Raw genomic sequence first — 21,943 nt, forward strand, 5'->3', positions numbered from 1 at the left:
TAACAATGAGTTGATTCAAATTAATTCATGTATGCTTGGGATGTGTATTTATACCCCAGTCTTGCATGTTTGATGTACACTTGAATGCTGAGAAAGGCAGACGTTGAATAAAGGAAAGCATTTTATCATTCACAGGGAGTTATCTGTTGTTATCTATATAGGTGTTTTTCTCAAGATTCAGCACTGTCGTTTACGATATAAAGACAATTACAGTAGTTTACTATGTTGCTCTATCTATATCTGTCTATCTTGCACTCTCAAGCATGCACGCACGCATACACACACCCACACACCCTAGTTACCATCATGACCAGCTGCTTGCCAGTTTCCCCGGCACCAGTGTGTTGACAAAAAGACTGGTGAATTCTACTTTTTACAGCTCCTCTCCAGTCTTTGGCCAGTCCTCCCAGCCTGTCTCAACTCTAGTTTCTTACTACACACATACGTACACCTACAGAATGAGGCTTACAAACATCATCCTCCAACTAACACATAACGTCAGTTAAATGCTGTCAAGTACTTTGAAGACCGAAACATGAAAAATATATAAGAATATCATATGACATGTCTTGTGTAACTGGTGCAAAGTAAAAAATGTTTGATAATGCTTAATTCTGTTGTGTGTTGCTCTTTTCTTAGCCGATACTGCTTTGAAGCAGCACGTGTATGTGACCGTAGGGAACTAATTGCATGTTTCCATTGTGTGTTTTTTTTTTTCTTTCCTGAAACTGAAACTGCATTTTTTCACAATGCAGTATTCCAAACAGCCTCCTCTGAGCTGCAATGCTTTGTGATACACAATTCAAAATTTGTGAGGCGGCTCCGTGTAGTATGAATAGAGTTTTCTTTTGTGGGTTTTCGTGAAACTGCGCAGCTGTGCTAAGTTTAGCATCATGTAAGGCTACGAGTGGCTTGATAAACTGGTTGCTTGGCCCACACGGTTGAGTTGAAGTCTCTGTTTTGTATGTAGAGATATCTAAAGAAATATCCACTTTAGAGCAGATACATTAACATAATCAACCCTTTCCCTTTTTCTTAGGCCTTAGCTAAGGTGCAGCATCGTCTTCTTTGTCTTGTTGTTTCAGTTTTTCCAGGCCTCATCTTAAAAGCAAGGCATTGATAATACAGTTATATTACCAACATGTGATGATGTCTGTGGTTCTCTCTGTGTTCTGATACGATCGATTCTGTATTCCGATTCTAATGATTCCATGTTCTTCTTCTCCCTCTATCTCCTCCCAGACCACTCCAGTTCCAGCACCACCCCTCTGTCCTTCCATCCACTGACCCAGCATCGCTCCACTCAGGGTGCGGGTAGCGGTGGCCCCATCCCTACGGCCCATGTCATGCCCTCGCCCTCCCCGTCCTCCTCAGGCTCAGTCAAGCTCAGCGTACCAACGTCGCCCGGCAGCGCCAGTCCCTGGAGCAGCTCATTCCAGCTAATAATGCCTACATCCTCTTCTCCGCTAGACGGGCAGCAATCTCTAGATATGAAGGACCCCCGGCCTGTCCGGAGGTGGTCGTCGCTCACCAGGCTGTCAGCCGGGGCGGAGAAGAGCTCTGGTAGGGGCTCGGGAAGCTGGATCAACCCAGACCCACATGGCTCCCTGGACAGAGTACTGTTATGTGGGCACAGGCAGGAGCCTCTTGGAGGATCAAACATGGACCACTATCTCCCTTCATCCTCCTCTTCCTCCTACCTTTCTCACGGACTGCTGCTCCGTTCACCCGGTGCGGACCCCCGTTATCGCTGCAATTTGAGTGGAAAGATGGTTGGTACTCGACATGGGACAGACTCAGCCCGCTCCTCGGCCCTGTCCTCCCCTCTGAAGCCCAGCAGCTTGAGTCTGAGCCACAGCACCTCGCTAGAGAGCGGGCTAGCCTCCGGGGCAGGGAACATCTCCGGACTCACCTTACCCGGCCAACGAGGCTTGCTACTGGGTCACCAGGCCGTGGCAGGGTCCCCCATCCAGCCAGCCGTCCGGACGGAGATGTGGCTGAGCGAGCAGATGGAGCACAGGCCTGGGTCAGAATTCGGGAGAACCGGTTTAGAACTTGCGGGCGGAGTGGGTCGGACAGGCGGGACAGGAGCAGAGGTGTGCGGCGGAGGTGTGCCGTCGTCGTGGCATCAGGAGCATCAGCAGAAAGAAAGGCTGCGGCAGGAGGGAGACTTCAACCAGGTGAGAGGAGAGGAGGGGCATTGACAAGATGGGGGGGGGGGTAGAGGAAGAGGCAGAAAGATAGAAGAAAAACAATAATGGATAAAACAGGAGAAATGTAGGATGGGTTGGCAGAGGAGAATCTATGTTGCTGGAGCTGTGAGTCAGGTTAGGCCTCGACACAACAGTCAAGAGAAAAGATGCTACAAATAACAGCGTACAAGTCAAGCAGATGACTCATTATGTCAGTGATTCACAGACATGTATGTAACCAGTAAACACAACACTGACTCCTGCTTTTTAAATATGAAATTTAGCATTTATTTCCAAAGAATATGAGATGTTATATTTGAGAAACCAATGAAAAGATAATGGACATTACCTGTTTTTAGAATGGGTGACATCACTTGGTGTATGTAATATGTGTGTGTGTTTTTAAGGGAGAGAGAGGTACTGTAAAAATTTAAAAAAAAGCTGTCGCTTGCCAGCTCAGCAGTACTGCAGTACTGTCATACATATTTAATTATTACAGGTCAGCGAGTTTATTTCTGTCTTGTAGCTAAAGGATTTTAATATTTGCCTCCCCCAGCCATTCATTTGTTGGTCTTTTACTGCACATTAGTCAGCTCCAGTAGCTACCTAACATTGTTACATATTGCATTCACACTTCGATACATTGTCGAATGTACATTATGTGAGTAGCTTTTCACATGACTTTCTACCCTCAATTCCGCATTTTCTTCTCATCTAGCACTCTAAACCATTTGCAAAACACATTAAATGTAGTATTTAGTGCTACTAAAGAGGTAAGGGTAGTGAAGATGTACAAGGTGATATAAAGATTGCATAATTTGTTGTATAGGTTTTCAGACATAATGCAAAGTTAGAACATGTTCATTTTATATCATTTATTTTTGTCATCAACCCTGTCTAATTATGTGATTGAGCCAAATTAAGCCATGGTGATTTATCCCATTTAGGAGATACTGTTCCATAAATCCCATAATCCAATAGAGAATGAGTGTAAGCAATAGCACTACCATAATAAGCAGAACTTTGAGCAGCGGCTTGGTACTTTTGTAGTTGTTCATGGCATGGAATAAGAGTCAGAAGCCTTGAAGATTGAAGATTACACAGACAGGCCTCACATGGCTAGACCCCATACAGGTGTTGCTGGATGGAGTGGTGGATGATAGGCAGACGGATGAATAGAGGAAGATATGCCACCTTCCTCACACTGCACTGATGGGGTTTTCCTTGAGTGGGTTCAGCTACATTGCTTTCCTGGGGGGATATAGGTGGAAATAAGACTGATTCAAACACGTCAATATGAGTAAACACACAAACGCATGTACACAGTACCGCCCTTTCTTACAAATGCACAGGGAAGCCCGTTAAATTTTATTGTTAGTTTATTTTCGTCATTGTGGATGTGAGCATCATCATAGTGCATACAGGAAGTGGATTTCTGGTGGCATGCAGCATTGACAGCTGTGACAATGGGTGAAAAGAGGTAGAGCCCTCTAGTGGGCGTTACAAGTGACGGAGCATTGATTAACAGTGCAACTTTGATCAACACCTATTGTTTTATGGCCACACACTGTGATGTCACTGCCCTGCAATGGTGAAGTTTGTAAAATCATGCATGAATAAGCCATTTAAAACTGTTACATATTATTGAGCTAAGTGAATTTCTTGTTTATGTCTCATAGCTCCACATATACCACATTTCCTGTTTAAGTTCAAGCCCGCCCCCCGTTTTTTATACCCCCCCCCCCCACTCCATGTTTACATGAGGAGCACAATGATGTAGATGAGGAGAAGACAGATGAGGATGAGGCAGAAGTTGACAAACAGCTCCTGTATGTTCTGCTTGGCTTGAGGTGGAACGTCTACCGCCTGGGAGGCCCGACGCATGGCCGTGCGCGTCAGGTGCTGAACCTTTTCCATGGTTGGAGGCGAGGGCGGCTGTTGGGATTGAGGGATTGTAGAACAAGGACTTTGTTATTTTGAGGGGCCGGGCCTGTTGCACTGAAGCCCCAGATGTGTTTGTTTGTTGTAATTCTACAGTGCTGCTGGTGTCAAGCAGGCCTGGCAGGAGTGATTTTGTTCTAGAGGTCAGTTCAAGGGATTTGACTCATTTAGCTTTGTTGAAGAGATGGAGCCCGTTTAGTATTACATACAGAATGCGGTCAAGAAACTTGTCCTCCAAGTGTCCCTTGAGCTGGAACCTGGCCAGGCTTTGCTAATGCCTGTGACTGGTAGCGGTTTGTCCAGAGAGCTGGGCCCGTCACACTGATGAATGTTGCAATGATGCCCTCTAGTGGTGGTGGTAGATGACAGCTGGAGCACAATGGGGAGAGATGGATGGCTATCACAGTGTCCTGTGGAAGGAGAAATAGGAGGAGGTAGTAGAGAGAGTGAGAGAAAGAGTCATATAGTAACATATTGCATATTAAACAAGTATGACGGGACATCCAGGGTTGATGCTCCAATCAAAAAGGAACAAGTTCCTGATTTCTATGCAGTTTTAGAGTTCATGTTTATGTTTTTATTCCGATCCCAATGACTCATAAAATTTTCTTCATCTGAAATGTGATCACATAATCAGCCAGAGTGTGGGGGTAGATGTCTGTATAGTGTCAGATGGTGCAATAAGTGTTGTGTGTGTAAGAAGAAAAACCTGACAGGAGGCTTTTGAAATGATACAGTGCTGACAGTCCCTATCTTCCCTACAGCCTGAGATCAGTCGCCACTTGTCGCCTGGCTGCCGACTGTCCACCGCGGTGGCACCAAAGGTTAAAAAGGGACCTTGGGCTGTTGGCCTGGGATGAGATATGGGGCATAAACATGACGCTGGGGATCCACTTTAATTCTACATACTTTGAAAGGAGGGAGGCATATGCATGAATAGACGGTGACTAACGAGGAGATGAGGATAAAATGCTCGCTGTTTTACGGTGATGTGGTTCTTAAATGGATGTAGGTTATTCTTAGGTGCATGATAAGCATTCTCTGATAGACATTCCCGTAGACATTGTCATTATTTCAGTATGTTGTATGAATGCCCTTTTCGTTCTCTGTGTTGACCATCCCACTAAGTCACATTCCTTGGATGTACAAACTTATTTGGGTAACAATATAAAAATATCCGCTCGTGCTTGAAATGTCTGTACAACAGGTTACTGGTTTAACGCGGGGATTTTGGCTGTCAGTTCAACCACCTGGTGTCTATGACACCCCCCCCCCCCCCCATTTCAATGTTAAGTTCATGTTCCAGATCTGTGGTGACCTAAAGTACACGGTGTCATGTAGAGTTAGCAAAAAAACAACCGTCCTAGGATGTGTGTTCTGAACTCATCTGAATAACTGTTTGTTATATCTTTAGTTTACATTCCCCTGTGGAGTGGAAGGAAACTGCTGCTTGATTTATTCTTAGTATCAAGCATCACATCAGTTCTTGTGAATGGCCAGTCTCCACCCACAATAAATGACAGATATACAGAGTAGAGAGCCTAGCAGCTGAACACATTAAGGAAAAGTAAAAAAAATCCTGAGAGACTAAATCTGATCCTAATCAGGCCAAGTGATGTTTCCAAACAAATGTCGCTGCAAATGTCTTCCTCAAGATCATCCAGAGGACAGAAGGGGATCTACCTACAAATATCTTTGTCCAGATTGGGGTGGTAGATTAATCAATATACAACAAAACAGTGCTTTAGTTTCTAGGGACCACTGCATTAAACCGTCTCGGGGGAACTTTCCAGATATTTTTTAGCAACAGGAGCCAATGACCACGTACTTAAGTCAGGAACATCCGCCATGGTCTCTTGACAAGAATGTGGTTTTGACATTGATGTCACAATAATACAATTTGAGCTTTTGTAAGTAGCTCAAAGGGTTGTTTAAGTTTTTCTGGACCTAGGTGAAGTCGCACATTATAGGGCTTTCATTATCGATTAATCTATAATTTTTTTCTATAACGGGTCAAAAATACTGATAAATGCCTCTTAGGTTTCCATAGCCCAAAGTGTTGTCAATTGTTAAAAATGTTCAAGAAGCCAAAGAAACCCTAACATCTTCATTGTATCATACATAATGTACATGTTTGTAATGCTCTCATTTCAATGGGAGGCAATGAGAATGAAGCCTTGAACCCAAATATGCTACCAGAACATCTGCTCCGACTGTCAAATAGGAAGGAACCAAAACCAGCTCCACCTTGGTCCCATCTTGAAATTCAGCTGTGGTTGACAGATGACTGGTGAAGTTTGTCCTGACATCCTTTGTACTTATTGTACTTTCCCGCTATTTTCTGTCCACCCACTAACTCATCCCAAATGTAAAAAGCACAACAGTTTGTCTCAAGCCTGTTCCTTTACCCCTATGATTGAGTTGAAACGCCAGGTAGCAGAGTCTCACTCAGGGAAAAGGGGTCATTGTAGACGCCACAAGTTGACAGACCAGCACAGATACCACCAGGATCACATGATGGAGGTTTGATTAACTAATAATGCAGCTTCGCTGACAAGTGGTCACCGAGTGGCTCTCAACAGGCTCCAAGGGTTCCCGGAGTCAAGTAGGTATGGACACAAACACGTACACACACACAAAAGATTTTCCATGGTGCTGGGGAATGATAATTTACTGAGCCCTTCCCCCAAGCGCTGCTAAACTTGTCACCATCTACTCTTCTGTCCTCTGGATGATCTTGATGAAGTCTTTTGAGTGTTACCCACCCTCCCTAACTGGTAGTCTGGCACCAGGGTAGATAAAGCCCATACCACCCAGAATATCTGAGAGGGGAATTCTACTGACACTTTGATGGAAAAGGTAATGCCCACAATTCACAAGAAATACGTCCTGCCTTTGGTCAAGGGTAGTTCAATAAAACGTTGTTCAAGTTTCACTAAAATGCAAGTATGTGTTTTTATAAGTGTGTGCAACTGTCTGTATCAGTGTGTTGCCTATTGTTGTCCTAACTTCTAGAGACACTGATAGATAGGTAGCTACCAATAGACTTGGCCTCTAGTGTGAACTTTCCATGATGCATGTGTGTTGTGGGCGTGCGTGTCTGTGCGTGGTTGTTGGAAAATGTGTCCCGTCTGTCACTCCCAGCATTCCTTATGTAAAAAGTAATGACGATGGCTTTTTCACAGATGTGAATGAGAGATAAAAATTAGACCAGAACATCAAGGGACTTCATCATCCTGTATTCAGTTCCAATGCCTTGACCTTTTTTTTTCCTCCCTTTGCCCCTGTGAGTTCTTTTGTTTTGCCTCTGCCTTGAGCTTTTTCCACTTTGTGGACAGGCGCACAAAAAACATGCAGATTGGCAAGGCAAAGCTTATACGCAACAGAGCCTGGGTTATAAACACCAGAGCTTACTTTTCTATTTCTGGTAGTGCGACGCTGAAAACCCCGTCATGCATACTCATATCCAGCTGTAAGGTCACACTCATAATGTTGAAGAATGAACTAGAAACTTTTGGACATCTGTTGCTGTGCAAAAGCTCATTTCAACTGCCTTTGCCAATGCTGTGTATGTAGGACGAATACACTTTCACTAGCAAGAGCTGATATACTATCTCCTCACTGCCTCTTTTTCCTCTTCCCAGTTTGATATCGGCATAACAAGCATCAAACTGTTAAGTGTGATGGGGTCGTGTGACGGTGACACTAAGGTGATTTCCAAGTGAGTTACTTCTTCACTGAGGAAAACAAAAAGGTTGACTTCAGTTTACCAGTGAATTAGGAAAAACGAATGCAAATTCAGGGACTATTTGTATTTTCTCTTCCACAACCCTTTTTTCACATCAAGTACCCGGGCCTGGGCACGTTACTAATTTCAGTAGGTATAGGTATTCAATATGAGTATTTTCTGAAATACCCATTCAGCAATCAAACGTGTGTCTGTCGTGTCCTTAGTCGAGTCCGAGTTAAGTTTTTATTACTAAGCGCTTAGGAATTCACCCTTTTTTTTGCCAGAAATTACACGATTTTATCTCCCTCTCATATCTATGATACTGCTGTGCAGTTTGGTCAAGAGTAAATTGCGAAAAATGAAACCCGGGTCTTTTAGTGGCAGTTTTTTGGAGATAAGGGCAGATTTTCTGACCCGAATGTCTTAATCAATTCCCTTTAGACAAAAGTTGGAACTGCTGTTCCGTCCTCAGCTGTACGTGGTGATGACATTACAGATTACACAGTGGTGCTTTGTTTTATTCATTCATTTTATTTTATTTTTGTTTGTTTATTGGGTTTTTAACTTTTAGTTGATTCTTGTTTGGAAATACTAACCAGATTCCCAACACAAGTATTTTACTCTCTTGTACTTGTATAATGAGACGTAACAAATAAAGAATCTTGAAGGATGCAGTGATAACAGTTTAACTGACTGGTATTCATGTATTCACACTGCTTATGCTGAGTGAAACCTGATCGTATTGATCTTACCTGCCTTAATGATGGGATGGAGATGGATGTTTAAGATCCAAGCCTTGCACAGTCGTACTTCTTCAGTCTGTGGGGTCCGTTTGGTCTTTTTTCTCCTGTTTGTCTCGCTGTCCGTCCGTCTGTCTGTCTGCGAGAAGCTGGGAGGACCAGTATTTTGCAGGGTATGCTGCTGCTCTGCTGCAGAGAACAATGTTGCTAAAGTTTATGGGAGGAAACATGGAGGGGCGGGGAGTAGGGAGAGGATGGGAGAGAAGAAAGGAAAGAGGGAGGTTGTCAATGGAGGGGTGTTGTATGTGGTGTTCTGTTCAGTACAGAGGGCATGGAAGGACAGTCAATGCCCCTCCTCTTAATAATGACCCACATTAGGTTGGAAAACATCTAGAACCATTGATCAAGCCCCGGTTTGACTCTGCCCAGAAAACCTGAACCCCAGCCTACAAAGTCCTTATCCAAAAGAAAACACCCTCCCAAAGGCACAGTAATTTGTGCGCTCCAATCAGACAAAAACTGATATTAAGGGGTTGTGGTTCAGGGTTAAACTGGGCCGTAGCCAGCCGGAGATCAGCTCTGACTGCGAGGTTTCCAAACATCATCAGACGGTGCTGAGCCCCGGCATATCAGGTTCCAGCACTTTTTTTATACATTTGTTTTTCACCTGACCTATTATTAAAAAACAAAACAAAAACAAAACCACAGCAAATCTGCAGTAACCATTAAAGGGGAAGTTTTTTTCTTATCAATATATTATTTAACCGCCTATTCAAGTCTGAGTGCTGTAGCGTCGTCATGCTGGAAAGTGGTCTTCTCTTCGCAGCTACTGCCATGCTTAAGACTCCCCCGCCTCACAAATCCCAGTTTAACCCCTGGTGTCAAGACATGTAAATGGTAACTAATCACTTACTACAGCTATCACTTTTCAATGATATATAGTTTGAGGCGACGTCCAATTCGAAGGCAAGCAGATAAGTGGGACTAAAAGTGAATTGTTTGGCATTTGTCTGTGAGATGAATACAATCATAACAAAAAGAACTATATTTGACTGCTTTCAAATACACTGTGTTTTTTTTGCCCTTAATCATATCCAGTTATTGGATCCGTGCACTTGTAACTTGGGGAAGGACATTTGCAGTCAGAATACACCTGGCAGGGCAGCGTTGCTTTTCCAGGACGAACTAATATATACAGAAGAAGCTCCTCCAGGACAAAACATGAGAACAGGAGGATTCGTTGCTCAGTCCTTCACTTTAAGAGACAAACAGTCACATGGGTCGAAAACAATTCAGCCTAACAGCCTCACCTTATAAGGGCTTATGCTTCTCCACAGCGTCCCTCCGCCACTACAAAATGAGCTAAAATAGGAACATTACGCTTTCTTTCTCACACTTTTTCATCCGAAGTGACAGAAAGTTGTCGGATCCCGTTTTTATGCACGGTTCGACAATTTGATCCACCAGCAGGTGGAGTTAAGAGTAGAGAAGAGAAGAGAGGAAAACTGTCGAGACCAGTGGCGTAGCCAAATCTAATCCACCTGAAACCCTGCAAATGTGCGATTGCTGCTCCTTTACAGAAACCACTGGATCCACTTTCACTGTACTCCCACAATGAATTTATTCAAAAGCTTATTTTGCTCGGTGACAAAAATAGATTGAGGCAGTCAAGTCGAATCCTCCCCGCCCCAAATGCAGATCATTTATATTATAAATTCTTGCATCACACCACCCTGCAGTTCATAATGTATGATAACTCATTAGTGCATCGGTGCCTGTTTGAATTACTAGTTTGGCAGCATACACACGTGAAACAAATAACACGTTTAACACTTTTTCCAAGCAACCAAACAAAATGCTATGAACTCCAATGCACTTTTGTCATGCAGTCACGCAGATGAGGCTCCCACATTGTTGAATTGTTTTTCGGTGGGGGGGTGTTAAAAGTTAGTGTGTTTTGTGTCTGAGCTCAGAAGAAGACTAATTTAGAACACTTCTTAGTTGGATAGTGATGTCTGTCAACCCGGTGTGTGTGTGTGTGTGCGTGTGCGTGTGCGTGTGTGCGCATGCTCTGGGCTTCACCCTAATCCCAGAGCTGCGCAGACACATAGAGGATTCAAGTTTGTTTGGGGAGGGAGCTGTGAGGTGCTTACCAGTGGCCTTCATCTGAAATAGGCAGGAAAGCCATTACAGTGACGTGCAGAACAAGGGGGAGAGATATGGCTAGCATAGTGGATCAATGGACATTTTGCACTGTGATTGCTTTAGAGGGCATGTTTACTTTGTCAACAATTAAAGGACTAGCTGTATTCTTTCTATAATTCTCTCTCTCTCTCTCTAGTGAGCCTTTTTAAGGCCTGTCGTGCATCAGGTATGTTGGAGAGCATTTTTATTGCTCCTTATCACATTTCACCGCTGTGTCACTGCCACAATCACAGTGTGGTAAACATATAGCCCTAGCTTACTGCAAGTCTACAGACAATGTTGGTCTGTGGATAAAACATTAGATATTGCCTGGTTGTCTTAGGGTCAGTGTGTAGGGTTAAATTCCATTATGGCACAGGGTTTACTGTGGCAGCAGGACCACTATAGCGGTTCGGGCTTCTGACTCTTTGCTCAAGGGCATTTCAGGAGAGTGGACACATGCTAGTATCTTCCGTTCCTTGAGAGAGAATGTGAACGTTTTCCAGTATTTGATTTTGACAAACTTTGTTAATCCCCCTTTGGACACACAGCTAGTGTAACAAAGGCAGCAGGTAGGATTAAGTGTCTCGCTTAAGGAAGCTCAGGCTGGAGTGGCGATGTGGAAGGCAAACATGTCTCCTCCACTTCGGCCATCACGCCACACAATTCAGTCCAACTTATACTTTATTAGATGTTGTTTTGGTTTTTAGTGGGCAATTTTTTGCATTGTCATCTATAGAGTTGAAGTGATGTATATGGCGGGGGGGGGGCAAATGGTACATGCTCATCTGGTTGCACTACCAGTGTAACCCCCCCACCCCCACCCCCTTAAGAGTGGAGAGACCTTTGGTGCGCTGTATGTGTGTGAGCCAATGTGTTACTTTGAGTGCTGACAGCTTGGGTGACTGAGCTAGTTGAGATGACAGCACAGATAAAGTTCTGGGAGCCAACTGTGTGTGTGTGTGTGTGTGTGTGTGTGTGTGTGTGTGTGTGTGTGTGTGTGTGTGTGTGTGTGTGTGTGTGTGTGTGTGTGTGTGCGTGCGCGCGCGCACACTCTCTCATGGGACAGAAGCTGTTATCAGTGATACTCTGCAGGTGCCATTGTACGTGAAGGCCAAGTTTGGTAGAGATGCAGGAGTGAGTGTTGTTTTAAATAAGGCAGCACTTGTGTTTTGAATCAGTGACAAACGTGATGTGTAAACCCAGCTCAGAGGTTTACTTAGCAGTCTTTTAATAGAATGCACTCTCATTTCTCATTGTTTATGTCTGTTTAAACTTGGCCAGATATTGTCATGCTGGGCCAATCAAATTAAGCATGTGAGACATCCGTCCTATTGTCCTATGGTTGGTTATTATGGTGGCGGTAGTGGCTACAGGCACCTGATACATTGGTATGACAGAAGCCCCAGAAAGGTTCTCTTGTAACATCAAACAGACTATTTCCGTCTCTTAACAGGTGGGATTATGGGGGTTTGGCCACCGTGCAGGTTTTCCAGGTCATCCATGATGATCAGACATCAAAAAATACTGCTGGTTTAACTCTGACAGTGGCCATGGCCGTCAGAGGCTATTGAGCACCAGAGTATGCCCCAGTACCTCATGCTTTATCTCTTAACAGCATTCTCACCAAGTGTGTTTGGAACTTATTTCTCCGTAACACCTGTTTAACCCACAGCTCAGTGGCTCTAAATGCGTGACATGAATGCACAATCACATTCACTCTCACACACTCTTACACACAAACACTTTCACGCAAAGTTGTGCACACACGCACATGCACATTTATACCAACGAACACACATAGGACTGAAAGAGCCTTGTTTGCCCTCCCACACCTCACAAGCGCCACTTCACATAGCTTTGGACTATAAATAACCTATCCATTGTTTCAAGTCCGGTCTGGTTTTAGCCACCTTAATGCTAGAGGCCATTTGAGCCTCATTGGTTGCAAATGTACACACCAAGATGCAAGGTTCAACACAAGACACAAGTTGTCTCAATCTTCAGTCTCATATTAAATTCAGCAATTTGTTTTCAAGAAGAAATGCAAGCAGATTATCATCCTCCGTATTTTCTATTTATTCAGACAGGAAGATAACTGAGAGGGAGGCAGGAGAGATCTTATGGCAGGATTTGATGATAGGTCCACAGAGATAAATACACAACTCAAGAGGCAGAAGACACGACCTCTTGACTATTTCTGAGAAGTGAAGCATAGTATGGAATCTTTTTTCCCACCAATGTTTTATTGATATATGTACAATGCAAGAGGGTACCACAAGTAGTAACAGAAAGGTACATAAAATCAAGGGATTTTAAGAATGACAAAAAAAACAAAAAAAACATACTAACACGGGGACCTCCAGTTTGAATCCCCGTGTTCCCTCCGGCTTGCTTGGACGTCCCTACAGACACAATTGGTCATGTCGGCGGGTGGGAAGCTGGATGTGGGTATGTGTCCTGGTCATTGCATTAGCGCCTCCTCTGGTCAGTCAGGGTGCCTGTTGGGGGGGGGGACTGGGGGGAATAGCGTGATCCTCCCACACACTACATCCCCCTGGCAAAACTCCTCACTGTCAGTTCAAAAGAAGCGGCTGGCGACTCCACATGTATCAGAGGAGGCATGTGGTTGTCTGCAGCCCTCCCCGGATCGGCAGAGGGGGTGGAGCAGCAACCAGGATGGCTCAGGAGAGTGGGATAATTGGCTGGATATAATTGGGGAGAAAAGGGGGGGGCCCCCATAACACAAATAACACAGTAACCCAATAGCCCCCCCCCGGCCTGTCTACCACCACCCCAGAAGAAAAAAATAACTGACCATAAAGACACTATAAAACTAGTCAATCGTCAAAATTTACATTAGGCAATGTAAGTCTTAATCTGGTGGGGTTATAGACAAGTTCTGAAAATATGTCAAAAACTGTTACCACCTTTTGTAGAATGAGTCTGTTGACCCTTTGAGGGTAAACTTGAGTTTCTCAGGGCATCCGGGAAACGTAGCAGTCTATTCTGTTGCCTACCCACATGGGGATACCGCTTCGAACCCCCGTGTTACCTCCGGCTTGGTTGGGCGTCCTTACAGACACAATTGGCCGTGTCTGCGGTTGGGAAGCCGGATGTGGGTATGTGTCCTGGTCGCTGCACTAGCACCTCCTCTGGTCAGTCGGGGCACCTGTTCGGGGGGGAGGGGGAACTGGGGGGAATAGCGTGATCCTCCCACACGCTATGTCCCCCTAGTGAAACTCCTCGCTGTCAAGTGAAAAGAAGCGGCTGGCGATGGATTCCGCATGTATTGGAGGAAGCATGTGGTAGTCTGCAGCCCTCCCCAGATCAGCAGAGGAGGTGGAGCAGGGACCAGCACGGCTCGGAAGAGTGGGGTAATTGGCTAGATAGAGTTGGGGAGAAAAGGGGGGGGGGACTCCAAAAAAAACAAACAAACTTGAGTTTCTCCAACTAGAGGAAGAATATGGTGTCACTTGAGTCATGGAGAGTGTAGAGGCAGAGTGGGAGATTTCCAGGATAAGAGTAGGCTTCTGGGCAGGAGCTTTAGGAGAGCGATCATGTTGGACACAATGGTGCTTCAGGGGAGTGGGACTCTTCGCACACTGAAAATCACAAGCAAAGGGCAACCATCAATTCGAACATTTAACTCTTCTGAGATAGTTCTGAGAATAGCTGACCAAAACCTTCTGAGATTTGAGCAAGACCAGAACATATGTAAAAGGGTTGCAGGGCCAGTGGAGCAGTGGGGACACATTCGCTAATGTTATGGCAAAATTCTGCCAAAAGAGCATTGCACAGATAGGCTCTTATGTGTCAGTTTGAGCTGGATCAGACTCAGGCGTGCGCAGGAGGAAGAGTGGTTTATTTTATATAAAGCATCGGACTACCATTCATCATTCAACTCCACTCTGAATTCTGATTCCCATCTAGTCTTAGAAGTAGAACCACTACCTATGGACATAACGTTACTATAGATGTTGGAAATTAATTTTTGAGAGGTGTGCGACAGTTTAAGAATGTCCTCCCAAACCAATTCAAGTGGACATTGTGGAAAAGAATTTAACTGAGATTGGAAAAAGTGATGAATCTGAAATTAGCAGAAAAGGTCACAGCAAGGTAGGTTATACTTAGATCTTAGCTGGGAGAAACTATAGAAAAAGCCATCCTCAAAAAGATCTTTAAAGATGTTAATTCCTAGCCTGCCCCAATTACCAAAAGCAGAGTCTAGTAGGGAGGGAGTTAACATATGGTTGTTGCTTACGGGCCCCTGTATAGAGGCTGAGTGAAGATTAAAATGGGGCCAGAACTGAAGCCAGATCTTTAGGGTGGGTTGCACCAGGACATTAGAGGAATATTTAGAGGGGGTTAGAGGTAGGGAGGAGTAAAACTAGAGCAGAGAGTGAGGAGGGGTGGCAGGAACGGGATTCTAGAACCCACCAGTCAGTACCAGGGGAATGCAGCCAGAACAGTATTTTCTGGATATTGAAGTACCAGCAATAGGATATGAAGTTGGGCAAAGCTAGACCACCAGCAGATCTTGGTTTTTGAAGCAAGGCTTTATTGATTCTGGGATTTTTACCAGCCCAAATAAAAGATGAGATTGCTCTGTCTATGTTCTAGAAAAAAAGTTTTTGGGTCGAAAATGGGTAAGCACTGGAATACATAAAAATAATTTAGGGAAGAACATTCATTTTCACACATTATATTCTGCTGGTCAGGGATGATGGGAGGGTTACTCCACCGCCGAAAGTCTGCTTTCATGTCTGAAACTAATGGAGGTAAATTGGCTTTGCACATGGATGCCATTGAGTGAGTGACAACAATACTGAGATATTTAATGCCAGAGGGATTTAAATGAAAGGGGATGTCAGATTGATTTATCTGAGAGGCTTGCTAGTTAATTTGGAGACATTTGCTTTTTGGGAAGTTCAATTTGTAGCCCGAAAATGAGCCAAATTTTTCCTGGATGGCAGAGATAGAGTAAAAGGTCATCGGCGTATAATGACACTCTATGCTCAACACCAAAGTGGACAATACCTTTTAAAACGGGTTGACTTAAATGCAATTTCTATTACTAGGATGACAAGAAAGGGTGACAAAGGACAGCCTTGGTGCGTTCCTCTGGACAGGGACCAATAAGAGCATAAAGAGTTAGAATGAATATATGTCTGGGGGAAGAGTATAAAATTTAATCCAAGAGAACATGTCCCCAAATCTAAATTTAACAAGTACCAAAAACAAATAGTCCCACTCAATGCGGTCGAAGGCGTTTTCATCATCCATAGACACCACCGTGAGCTATTCTCCAGGTCATCCAGCTTGAGTGTCAGCATTGTTCTTCGAAAGAAGCTCATGTAGGCAAACTCCAGCTCAGTAACTTTGTCACTGTAAGTGGACAGGCTGCTCTCGATTGAATTGGCGTGTGAAACAGTTGTCTCCTTGATAGTCTGTCACTGGCTTTAAAGCGGTGCTGAGGAGGGAGGTTACTGACACCATGAGGTCCACTAATAAAACGGAGCAGAGATGTTCCAGGTTGTCGGGTAGTGTCTTTTGGCTAGCATTAGTATCTTCAGCTAGCCCAGGTGTCACTAGTCAAGTAGAAGCGGCATTGCGCCTCAAAGCTTTAGTTGTAGACATACGTATTTCTCTGTGAGCTCTTAGCTAAGTCTCTACTGGTGTGACTAAATAAGTCCTAAAAGAGTTGTTTGGCTTACAAAGGGAAAAGAAACTCGTGAGCAGACAGTTAGTGCAAAAACATGGGAGAGCTACAAATCCGCTGCTTATTCAACTGCATGCTCAACTGGAAGTCAGTTTCAAATATCTTTAACTGGATTAGCTGTATGTGTTGAAAAACTGAATTTCAGTGTTGTTTACTCATCGCATGCTATATGCCTTGCTCATTGTATATCTCCTGGCACAATATATCCTGTCCAGTGTGTCCGCATGTGTCAGCACTCTCTGCACATTGTAATCACAAAATTTTGCATGGAAAATTAAAAAAAGTGTCTGCTTTCTGAATAGAACTTGTTGCTGTAAGGTTGCTAGTTTTCCAGAGCAGGACAGTCGCATTATTTTCTAAAATAAAACTACGGGCACCTTCTGGCCTTGGTCGAAACTGGTCCCACTTATTACCAATTCAATCTTTCCCACTGTGGTTCTTCATTGTCTCTTCAGCAAGAGCGTAGCTGTTGCTATTAAGACCAGTTCTACTGGCTGTCTAAGCTTCCAATACTCACTCATAGATGTATGGGCACACACTACCAACACATGCAAGTGAACATGCATGCACACTAGTTTAGGGGTAATGGTGGGCAGCTGGTGGGAATCGGGAGGAGACATTTATTATAGTGCTCAGCGCTTGAAATAGCAAAACCCCAAACCTCGTTTATGTGTCTAGGGAGCTACTGCAATGCTGTTAACCTTTTTAGGATATAAAGCACTAGTGGTAATACATGTTTTGTTATTAAAAAAAAATTGCCAAACCCTCACAATTCTGCGGTTTTGTGCATTTAAGTCTAAAACCTGTTTTTAAATCCCATTTCTATGAAGTCAGTTTCTTGATTTTCATAGGAATAGAATATGCAAACACACATACACACAGATCTCACAAAGAGATTTTTTTCAACCTGGTGTTTACTGGGTGACGACAGGCTTAGCGACACACTGACACACATAGATAGATAAACGATACAAAAACATCCACAGAGATCGATGTCGGTTTAGTAAACATGCAAATGTGAGGGGGAAAAAATCCAGTGAGTCAAGTAAATTCTTATTTGTTGAGCACTTTTCCTACCATTGAGTGTTTCTTTTAACAAAGTTATATATGTTAAAAACTCAATGGTAGGGAAAGTGCTCAACAAATAAGGAGCAAAATAATCCAGTGAGTCAAGTAAATTCTTTATGAGACAGTAAAAGCCTGTTTCATGCCATAAACAATCAATCATCAGCTGATGATTGCTTATGGGGGTGTTTGCTCAGCATAACACACTGATCGCAAGGAATAGCCTACTGTATCTTAGCCTAATAGTGTCTGGGTTTAGGCTATTAAATAAACAGACGAATTGTTCCACATGATATTCTTTATTGTTGAATAGCAGCAAAACAAGCAATCTATTATTAAAGATATGAACTCTTGTCTTTCTCACTCTCTCTCTCACACACACACACACACCTCTCTTTTTAAGACCAAAGAAAACATATGGGTACCACTTAGGGGAAAAACTCATAGGTGAAGCCTCAACACTCTAAAGTGCATGCATTGACCAAAACCACAGTCGCAAATTTTTTGCAAAGCTGCTTGCATGCATGTGTGTTTGTGTATTTGAAACGGAGAAGGTGGACTCCAACCCCTCTGCCGATCCGGGGAGGGCTGCAGACTACCACATGCCTCCTCCAATACATGTGAAGTCGCCAGCCGCTTCTTTTCACCTGACAGTGAGGAGTTTCACCAGGGGGATGTAGCGTGTTGGAGGATCATGCTATTCCCCCCAGTTCCCCCTCCCCTCGAACAGGCGCCTTGACCGACCAGAGGAGGTGCTACTGCAGCGACCAGGACACATACCCACATCTGGCTTCCCTCCTGCAGACACGGCCAATTGTGTCTGTAGGGATGGCCAACCAAGTTGGAGGTAACGCAGAGATTCGTACCACCGATCCCTGTGTTGGAAGGCAACAGAATAGACCGCTACACTACCGGGACGTCTGCTTTGTCACTTTTTGACCTGCCCGCATGAACCCGTGATATTTTTTTTTGTAAGCTTACCCGAACCTGCTCGCATTACTATGGTACAGTATTTTCAATTGACTCTCACAGGCTTGAACAGTGCTATCTAATGGCCTTAGTTGAATTGCAGTGTATTCGTCTGAAAAAAATTACGTTGTATAAGTCGCTTTGGACTAAAAGTCACTGGACCAGCCAGACGAGTGAAAAAACAGCGACTTATAGTCCGGGAATTCGGTTCAGAAGAACTGTTGGATACATTAACCTAGCAAAACACTTTTAGTGTCATGTAGCCAGCATTTTGAACTTTGGCCTTGTATTTAAAAAAACCCATCTCAGTTTTTCCACAAAGGCTTGCTCTCTACACTGGCAGAATGGTATGTTATGGCTGTGACCCTGTTAAGAGGTCCTGTGGGAGGGCCCTAATGACCAAAGGAACATCTCAACTTGATTTTGATGTGGTTGCCAACAAGGAGAATACCTCATTGTCCTGGATTTTGTTCTCTTTAGTTTTTAACTTGTGAAATCTGTCTCTCCTGCTGTGTGATTTCCACTGATGACTCAATGCATACACAACCACACTCAGACACACACTTTCTCTAAATAAGGCATTATACTCATAATGAAACATGATATTTGATGAAACATCTGATGATGACCAGTGAAAGTTTGTGGGTTCTGTCACAATGTGATTTGACAGGGATGCTAGTTATGTGGTTCGTCATGCTAAAGATGCGTGTGTGTGTTTTTTTTCCCCAGGTATTGTCGGGGACCTCCTTATCTGTCAACACCCTAGTGAAGATCAAGGAGGGGCTACTGAGGCAGAGAGAATTGGAGATAGATAGGTACTGCTGGACATGCATGCATACACACTCTTAACATTGTGTTGGCCTATTATAAGAAATCGGTCATCAGGCAACATTTGCGGTCTATCTAACAAGCCATTCACACATCCACTGTCTCTTGACATCACACAGGCTTGTGACCTGTGTTCATACACGGCTTTCTGCCCACCAACTTCAGCTCCTAGGTGTCACATTATTTGATCTGGGTGTGAATGAGATAGCATGCTGTGCAGTAAAGGCTTGATTAACTATTAACCCACAGTTAACTTATCAAGTTACTCCTCAGGCACTCGCATTAAGTGTTATAATCAAGGCACGGTTGACTTGACATTTTGTCACTTGATTTTATCGTGACTGTAAGAACTTGTCAAACACACAGCAGGAAAGGATTGATTGAACTAGGAATATAATTGGCTACTGTGAGTCACACTTAACTGATGCTGTGTTTATTGGAGTGCACTTAATTTGAAGGTTTTGTAAATTTCTGAGCCACACTTCCTTCAGCAACAGCTTTTATTTCTCAATGAGTAGTGTATCACAGTAGTAGTGGACTTAAGCCACTAGCTTTCCCTACACCCAGATAGTATTTTACACATTGGCCACGCGGTGTGTAAGATGCATTAAAAGAAAAAGCAGCTGCCATTCAGTGTACCTCAGATCTGTTTGACATTATGGAAATGTGTTCCAAAAGCTTTTGTGCATGGGTTTTTTTTCCCCCCACATCACAATGATTGTTGCCAACAGTTGTTCATGCTTTCCAGGCAAAAGCAGCAGATTCTGCAGCTCCATGCCCGGATCAGAGAGAACGAGCTCAGAGCGCAACAGGTTCTCCAGAGTCAAAGAGGGCGCTCTGATGACCCCTATATTCTCAAAACAAAGGTAGAGGTTTTTGATGACTCGGGTAAAGCTGAGATTGTTACTTGAATAACCTTTGATAATCAGAGCTAAGGATACACTGAAAAGTATACGTCCACATCCTTGATAATGTCCCTCCAGTGTTTTCCACATCTGAATTCACAAATGAAAATACTCAAAAGTTGAACCAAAGGTAAATGCTGTTATTACTTGACAGGAATCCCCGTACAACGGTGCGACTGTTGGATCTTCACCCGGGCAGCTCTCCGATAGGCTGGCTTGTGAAAGTGGGGAGTTGGGGAGGAAGCTGGTGGCAGCTGAGCTGGAGGTTCTGCACCTGAACGAGTTCCTCAAGCAGAACACGCAGAAGTACACTGAGGACATCAAAAAACTAGAAGAGAAGGTACGGAAATAAATGTCAAGTTTATGCCACATGGTTACAGACAGCACTAAATAAAAACTCATTTGCATTGTTAGACCTTTTTTAAAAAAAAAGTATTCTTTATTTTTCACAACAGTATATATTACAAAATGTATATCAAAACAATAACAGTTTCATTTTCTTCTGCCATTCAGAGAAAGTAAAAAAACAAAAACAAAAAACAATATATATATATATACACACACACACACATACATCTATATAAAAGGCAAATTTTAAGAACTTTATACAATTTGGGAGAGGTAACGTGTGTACATCAGACTACAGGAGAGAGGTGGTGTGAGGGTAGAGAGAGAGGGTGTATTAAAATCTAATTAATTCAATATCTCAAACAAAATCTGGCCTTAAGGGCCTCACATATTTGACCCACTTGGTCCAGAATTTAACAAACTTCTTTTTCTGAAGATGGAGGGAAAAAGTAATATTTTCCATAACATAAATATAATTTACTATATCTATCCGCTCCTGTATTGTGGGGGGTTCAGGAAGTAACCAATGTCTTGTAAGTGCTTTTTTACCAGCACATGTCAAAATACCAAATAAATATTCATCCGGCCATCCTGTCTGGAAAAAGGCATTTCCTAAGAATATTGTGGAAAATTGCAAGGGCAGATCATTATTAAGTATGCTTTTCAATGCTTTCTGAAGCTCTGCCCAGAAAGGTCTTATCATTGGGCACTCCCAGAATATGTGCCAGTGGTTGGCTTCCTGAAGTCCACACTGTCTCCAACATTTGGTGCCCCCCCAAATCAATATGTGCTTTCTGTTTTGGTGTAATAAAAAATCGACTAAAACGCTTCCACCCAAACTCCTGCCATATGTGGGAGTTGGTGCATTTCCAATGGAATTTACATACATCAAGCCAATCCTCATTTGATATTGTAGAGTTACCTTCCTTTTCCCATTTTTCTTTGATGTATTCTGTAGAGTGGGGTTTTTTTTGTCATAAGGCCTTTATAAAATCTCGAGACAACACCCCTATTTGAGTCTTTTTGATAGGCACCAATAAAAGTCTATTTTATCTATGTTCAAAATGATTACGTATCTGGAGATACCTATAAAAATCAGATTTTTCAAGATCACATTCTTTCCTCAACTTTTCAAGGTCTTTTAAGTGTCCCTTTTCTGTTAGGGAATAGAATGTTGTTATTCCTTTTGAAATCTATAATCCATTTTATTAGGCTTGAACTCAGGATCATAGGCACACCATTGAATTATTTGGTTAGACCCTTTTTTAAACAAGAAAACGGATGCAGGAAAAAATGTGCACATTACATGAAATATGAAG

At 43.3% G+C, this 21,943-nt stretch overlaps 2 protein-coding genes across 2 annotated transcripts in view; one reads left to right on the forward strand and one right to left on the reverse strand.

Moving 5' to 3' along the window:
- The window catches only part of cep85l (centrosomal protein 85, like), a 72,004-nt gene that overhangs the window by 28,523 nt on the left and 21,538 nt on the right, over window positions 1–21,943 (forward strand). The window contains exons 3-6 of the mRNA XM_056294567.1: window positions 1,243–2,180; window positions 19,273–19,358; window positions 20,120–20,237; window positions 20,431–20,616. Coding sequence (XP_056150542.1) covers window positions 1,243–2,180; window positions 19,273–19,358; window positions 20,120–20,237; window positions 20,431–20,616 — 1,328 coding nt within the window. The remainder of the gene's footprint in view (window positions 1–1,242; window positions 2,181–19,272; window positions 19,359–20,119; window positions 20,238–20,430; window positions 20,617–21,943) is intronic.
- pln (phospholamban) lies at window positions 2,472–8,862 on the reverse strand. Its single transcript, XM_056294568.1, has 3 exons — window positions 8,616–8,862; window positions 3,952–4,543; window positions 2,472–3,443 (listed from the first exon to the last, which is right to left on the reverse strand). Exons 2-3 carry the CDS (start codon window positions 4,107–4,109, stop codon window positions 3,431–3,433), a joined length of 171 nt encoding a protein of 56 aa, XP_056150543.1. The 5' UTR covers window positions 4,110–4,543; window positions 8,616–8,862; the 3' UTR covers window positions 2,472–3,430.

Source organism: Lampris incognitus, chromosome 15, assembly GCF_029633865.1.
Source record: "Lampris incognitus isolate fLamInc1 chromosome 15, fLamInc1.hap2, whole genome shotgun sequence".
Lineage (NCBI taxonomy): Eukaryota > Metazoa > Chordata > Actinopteri > Lampriformes > Lampridae > Lampris > Lampris incognitus.

What these genes read in the sequence shown, in the direction of transcription:
- pln (XM_056294568.1), bottom strand. Translation starts at nt 4,109, where the DNA reads ATGGAAAAGGTTCAGCACCTGACGCGCACGGCCATGCGTCGGGCCTCC.